Source organism: Manis javanica, chromosome X (assembly GCF_040802235.1).
Source record: "Manis javanica isolate MJ-LG chromosome X, MJ_LKY, whole genome shotgun sequence".
Taxonomy (NCBI): Eukaryota; Metazoa; Chordata; class Mammalia; order Pholidota; family Manidae; genus Manis; species Manis javanica.
Window position 1 is genome coordinate 100,360,708 of NC_133174.1, and position 6,778 is coordinate 100,367,485.

General features: G+C 49.0%; 1 protein-coding gene across 1 annotated transcript; it reads right to left on the reverse strand.

The window, feature by feature from the left end:
- Positions 1–4,061: 4,061 nt before the first annotated feature.
- On the reverse strand, positions 4,062–5,549 carry KCNE5 (potassium voltage-gated channel subfamily E regulatory subunit 5). Its single transcript, XM_017641731.3, has one exon. It carries the CDS (start codon positions 5,378–5,380, stop codon positions 4,952–4,954), a length of 429 nt encoding a protein of 142 aa, XP_017497220.1. The 5' UTR covers positions 5,381–5,549; the 3' UTR covers positions 4,062–4,951.
- Positions 5,550–6,778: the final 1,229 nt, after the last annotated feature.

A 6,778-nucleotide genomic window follows, 5' to 3' on the forward strand; every position in this document is an offset into this window, starting at 1 on the left:
GATATTCTTAAGAGGAACAAATAAATAAGATCAGACATCAAGAAAAAAAGAGAGAGATGCATTCCTTGGATCATTACCAGGATGAATAGCAGATTAGATGTAAATGAAGATCATTAGACCTGGGCATTAAGGGAAGTTCTGGAGGAATTGGACAAGGAGTGACAACGGAAAGCTTGGAACAGGAAGGGGAAAATGATATAAATATAAGTCCCATAGTTTTGCCAAGAGCTGGTCCTGACCGCAGTGCCCCCAGAGGAGTGGCACCACAAGAAGAGGAGTGAAATTAACATGCCCCCTACTGTCTTTTTTTCCTTTCCAGGCCTGCTGGGCCACAACCCCTACTAGATCCCACCTACATGCTAAAAAGGGCCAAGAGGAGGCCCCGTCCTTCCAGGGACCTGAGGTGTTTTCATAAATGGACATCTTGTGGGCCAGGTATGTGGGAACTTTGCAAATTTGTACTGAAATCCAGTCACTCATGGCCACCTCTGTCCTCCCCCTAGGATCATCTGGCCGTAAGAGTAGGATGTCACTTGAGAAGTTTGGGGACGTTCAGTACACCTCTCCCCTAAGCGTCTTCCCCAGCAAAGCTATCTCTCCTTCCAGAAGCCACTGCAATCTACAACTAGAGATTCTTTCCTTGGGCTTCACCTTACATTGTCCTGAACGATCGATTATAAAATGTGAACACCCCTGGAGAGGGTGTAACGTGAAGTAGTGACTAAGCCCTGTTAGTACTATATGAAGTAATTTAGCTGCTTGCCTTCTTCTGTGTCTTGGAAGGGCACTGTTGCACAACAGCATGAATGTATTTAACACTACTGAACTGTACGCTTTTAAAAATGGCTAAGGTGGTGAATTCTACATTATGTGCGTTTTACCACGACTTTTTAGAAAATGTATCTGAGGTATTCCGCTCTGTGCTCTGATTGCACTCTCTTCAAAGGAAGAGGCTCATGCCACAGCTTTTACCAAATGATATAAATGTTAAGTCCCTGCCTCCCTCAGAACACAGCTGATGGAGAACTGGTGGGGTCATCTGGTCCAGAAGTTAAGCAGCTCACCCTGAAATATAGCACAGAAAGAAAAGTTGCCTTAATCACATTATTTGTCTACCTGGGCAGGCCAGAGGTTGTGTTAAGTAACAAAAGAGGCTGAAAAGTGACTTCCATCCAACTTCTTCTCTCAGAGCCATTTTGATAGGTGATTCAAGTTCACCTAGGGTTGGCTATTGACCAATCTAATCTAGTCACCCCTGCTGGTCCTCAGTCAGGCTCCCTTACCTTCACAGAACATTCTAGCTTCCTCTTCCTTCTACCTCCCGCATGAAGCCCACAGCCTGTGATTCTCTCCCTTCATTCTCCTCTCTTGCACCCTCTCTCAAGCCCTGAGCTGTGTCTTCAAAGTCTGAACTCCAATCTGAACTCCAGAGCCCTGAACATACCGTATCATTGTCACATTTATTTTAAAGAGGCACTGTGAACCTACAGGTAAAGGGGAGTAGAATAGGTGGTGAGACAGTTAGGCAGAGATTCCTGGTCATCCAGGACCCTAGAATGGGGGACATAGGCTCAGAAATCTGGGAGGTCGTGGTCAAGCCTCTGCATTCTCTGAGCAATAAGAGCAGACTCTATATAGCGGAGAATTTTCTCTGAGCCACACTTCCACCACACAAGTGCCGGAAGTCACTCCTACAAGGAAGGAAAAGGAAAGTAGAAACTTAACACCTTATGCTTCTATCCCTGCTGTACTTCTCCGAGCCCCTTCCCGTATGTTAGCTCTCTTGATCCTCAAATCTCCACGGGCCCAGAGAAGTTAAACAGCTCGCCCTGAGAAACAAAGCCAGTTAATTGGCAAAGCCAGGGCTGGAGCCCGGTTCTCCTGATTCGGGCCTGGGCTCTCTCCAAGGCACTGCAGTGCATTTCCTTTGCCATCAGGCAAGACGTTTGGAAAGCAGCCCAGTCCCTTTTTAATTTGTTGATACAAATCATGTGCAGATCTTTGGATTCTAAACAAGATAGCAAACTGAAAAGGAGAAGATGGTAAAACAAACAAATTAAAGACTCCATTTATATCCTTCTAGAAAAGTGAATCAACAACAAGGAATTATATCTATAGTGGAAGACAAGTTTTCAAGTTTGTTTTTGCATCGTCAATGAGCACTTCTGGACATTAGGGCTCAAAACACCTCCTAGTCCTGCCTTGTTGAAAGTCTCAACTTATAAGGAAGCATGGATCTTTTTCATTATTATTATCGTGGAGCAAAGATCTGAACATGAACTGACACAGGATCTGTTTGCACAAGAGGGAGAAACAGACTACTGGGTGGATTGAGAAAAGAATCCCTCCAATTTATTAGAATCACATTCAAGAGAAAGCTAACAGTTTTATTTCCCAGTTTATACAGTCAGCTCGTGTTGCTCAGGAATACATGATCATAACTGGGATCCGGCCAACCCCCTAGTTTTTCTATCTTCTATATTTTGCTGACCAAAATATGATCACTTCAATACTGTTGAAAACCCCACTGGTTCATGGAGAGCCGAGTGTCCAGCCAGGCTTTTGGGAAACTTCATTATCTGGGACACAGTGGTAGCCCTGAAAGCATTTGAAGAAAGCAAGCAGGCAGGAAAGCAAATCGCTCTCCCCAGGCCTGTTCACTTTTCTCCCTGGGAGAGTTCTGTAGCTACTCTAACTACACATTCTTAATGGGCACCTTAATCATCATCTAAAGGGTAAAATGTTTTTAAAAGCCGGCAAATTTTCGCAGTGGTATTTGTTTCCCACAGCTAGCACATCAAGGTTCATTATGGGCATTACCGCGACTGCTCCCATTATATTTTCTTGAGCAATATATTTTTTAAAGGTCTATGAAAAAATGGTACAAATATTCAGAGTTGCAGCACCTAACCAGTAATTATGCTGCATTATCAGAACAACCTTGTGTCCCCAGTTATGCCAAATAACTGAGGGTCCTTGTACTTAAAATGCAGGGCTGGGTACTCATTCCCACAGGCCCCCTGCATGGCTGGGTTGCTGGTGCCCTCCCTCCCCATCCCACTCAGACCTCCCTGCCTGCCCCAGAGATGGCTCTCACAGCATCCCCTCACTTCCTATCATTGTCTTGGACTGCTGCCCAATCCCTGGCCCCCAACTGCAAGGAGAGGGGTGACCTTAGGGCTGGAACTAGGACTGGAGAGTAGCCAATGGGACAAGGCCAGTATATCTTCAAGAAGTGGATTCTGGGAATGAAAGTAAGTTCATTTAACTTATTAATAGCTCCAGTAAAATACCAGATGGGCTACAAGGTCAAAACCAATGCCTTGAATGAGGTTTGTGTATTATCAAAACACTTAAGTGACCCATAATATCTTTGTCCTGCTGTAACTGAGAAACCAGCTGGATTTAAGTAAGTTGGTTTAATGCTAAAGGGTGATTTTTTTTTTTTTTTGGTGAAGCTCAAACAGCCATCATCAGATATAAGCATTAAAGTGCTAAGCAGACAAGTTTCTGATGACCTTCTTGAGACAAGGACAATAAATCAAAAAACATACACTTCTGACTTTACCCATCATTGCTTAAGATTGCTTAGTTCAAGCATCTTCCCTCTGACTTAAGACTTACACTCTCTAGTAGCTTTTTCTCTCTCAATAAGCCACTTCTTTGAGAGTTCTGGAGACGGCTTCTTAAAATTAACTTTGGTAATAGCTAATAATGATGGGTCTGAGGTTTTTTCTTAAGTGTATCCTGAAAAACTGCAAAAGAAAAGTGGGACACCCTTCCTTAGCATTGGGATATTTGAAAGCACTCCAGAATTAAGGAAAAAGAAAAATAATAAAGCAGTTATAACTTTCCCAATGCATGATAAAACAACCCATTTAGGCATACAAACCTTTTCTTCACCCACAATCACACCTATTATTTTGGAAGTGGATATATAGGTATAAGTATCACAAAAACGCATCCCCCAAATCTAAACATCATTTCCAAAAGCAAAAAGGATTCCTCCTCTGTGTGGTTCTGGGGCTTAAGGCTTGGATCTTTGAGAGAAGAGTCTTAGGTCATTGTTTAAACAATCTTTATTACCTGCCTCTGACATTCCCCAGGTTACAGAGTACGGGACGTCTGAGCCTCATGTCCCATGGATGGAGACAACTGCCATAACAACTGAATCAATATAGGAGAGGCATTTCCAAGTACTGAGCTGATACACCCAGCAATGGTTCCCCAGGACAGAAGATGGCAAAGTTACAACTAAAAATCAGGCAAGTCACCTTTGGGATGGCAACTGGATGCAAGAGAACCATACAGTTGGGGTCATAGGTCTTGCCCTCCCCTTTGAGCTTCCCTCCCCCTTTCAGTCCTCATTAAGTCCATTCTAGCCCACAGAATAGTCCTAGTGTCCTGCTAGCTCCCTGCTGAAAGAGGGAAGGAAGGAAAACATGTCTGAGGTCTCATTTTCTGTCTCTGTCCCTAAGGCGCCAGGAAGCTGGAGCTGCTGCGGCCGGCCTGGCAGTGATGGCAAGCCCGTTGGCTCCTCAGTGAGCAGTCTCTGGAAGCCCCTGGAGCAGCTGCCAATTAGATGGCCCAGACTTCTGATAGACTTGATTGCTTCAGTTCAATGCCAAGTGTTGGACATGTTGGATTCAGTTCCCAGAGACCTGGAGCATGGTGTCAGGGCTGCCTGAAGACAAGAGAGCAGACGCAGTTTAGTGCAGTTGGACGAGCGGGCCGGGGGGTGGAGGCATGGGGGGAGAGGAGGGGAAACCGGCCGGGAGTGGGTAGGGTGGTGCTTCTTCCAGGGCCTTCCAGACAAGGTCTCCTGGCCTCTCATCATTGTCTGGGCCTCAGATAGGCGAACCCTGGCAGGGGAAGAAAGGTAAAGGCGGACGCCGCGCCAGGGGACAAGCGAGATGAGGAGGGCGCGAGTGAGCAGGCTGGGCCTGTGATTCTAGACCCCGTCTGCACCCCGGGCTAGGGCGGGCATCCCCCCGGGGGCAAGCTGGTGGTGGCCCTCGTCCGGTGGGCCAGCGGCAGTCTCGGCAGCGGCGGCCTGGGCACCTCCCGGGGCCCACTCGTGCTCTGCGCAGGCCTGCGATGGCTCGTCCTTGGCTTCGACGAGCTTGCGGGAGCGGGTGTAGGCCAGGATGAGGCCTCCGGCCAGGCAGGCGTAGAAGATCATGATGAGCAGGATGTAGAGATAGGCGTCGTCGCCCTTGGCGCTGGTCACCTCGCGGCCCACGAAGGGGTCAGGCACGACCCCCATGCCCATGCTCGGGCCCGGGCCGGCGCCCAGGCCGCTGGCGTTGCCCCGGTGGTGCAGCTCGAGCAGCAGGCGGCTGAGGAGGGTGCGCAGCCGCTGGCTCTCGCTGCAGTTCATGGCTGTCGGGGAGTGACACGGCGGCTCCAGGACGCTGCCGACCTTTCCCCCTGGCCGAGGGGAATCAGGCGAGCGGCGGCGGCGGCGGCACCCAGGTCTGCGCGGGCTGCGCAGTGTCTGGGGGTGCGAGCCGCCGGCCTCCTTATCCCCTCACCCGCGCCCCTCCTCCCCTTCCCCACCACGCCCCCTCCGGCCCGAGGCCGCCTCTTCCCAGGCTCCGGCTGTCTAGTCGCTCCGGGGAAAGGGGACAGCTGGTGGGGGGAGGAGAAGGGGCAAGGCAGGGGGGCGAGGCCCGGAGAGGGGCGGAGGGGCGGGGGCGCGGAATGCGCGAGGCCCCAGGCAGCAGAGGCTGGCAGGGCAGCTTGCTGGGGCCAAGCCTAGACCCTGGGCTGCGGAAGAGAATTCCTTCCAAGTTCTGGCCACCTGCCCTGCAGGCCAGGCTTTGGCCCAGAAAGAGCATCTGGCCCCCCGAGGCAGGTCCTGCCCCGGGGTTCCATCAGCTCTCCCTTAATGTGGCAGCGGGAGACTACTTGTCCACATCTTATGGCAATTACTCCAGCAGACAAGAACCCTGACCTATCTTTCCAGCCCTAATTCCTTCCCCCAGCCCAAGAAGAGCATCTTAATCAGAAGATGGTCAGGACAAATTTGGTGGCTGAAGCAGAACAGGACTCCCTGATTTTCCACAAAGGTTTCTGATAATAAACCATCCTCCTTGGAAGTACCCCTCCTGTGATCTCCTGTCAGATTTTGAGAGGGGCCTATACATCTTAGCATGTGCATGTACCATCCATGATGTGACCCTGTTTCCTTTGGGCAAACCATCTTCCCAGAAATAAAATGAAGTTCTTCCATTAAAAGGAACAGAGACATTAAAAAGGCCCTTTTACTATACTCTTTAGATGTCTCAGGATCAGAAAAGTGCCAGTTCTAGAATATATGCCTACCTCCCCATATCTATACCCAGTTAGGTGGGCATCCAGCCCTGTGCCTCTCCAGGGCTTGGTAACAGTAATAGGCCCTGCTGGCTTGTGAGGCAGCCATTTTTTCTCAGAGGGTACCTTCTTTTAGGGGAAAACAAGGCACTGAGACAAAGAATGTTAAACTGGAAACAGACTGGGCCTCACAAAGGAAACGTGCTCCAAGGATTGTTTTGTAGACAATGAATAGAAAAAAAAACACGAGGTAGTGCTGGGCAGGTCTGGTTGTACTGGTTGTCTATGACTGCCAAGTGAGAACATAACAGTAAAAGAAAAGTATATGCCTATGTACACCTTGAAAATCAAGTTCCCTGTTCAAGACCATTTGGTCTAGTGGCCATTCAGTTTGCAGGTGACATGGGTTTAAAAAGGAAGGTTTTCTGGTGCCCCTGCTGTGGTCACTCTTCAGCCCCCCTTC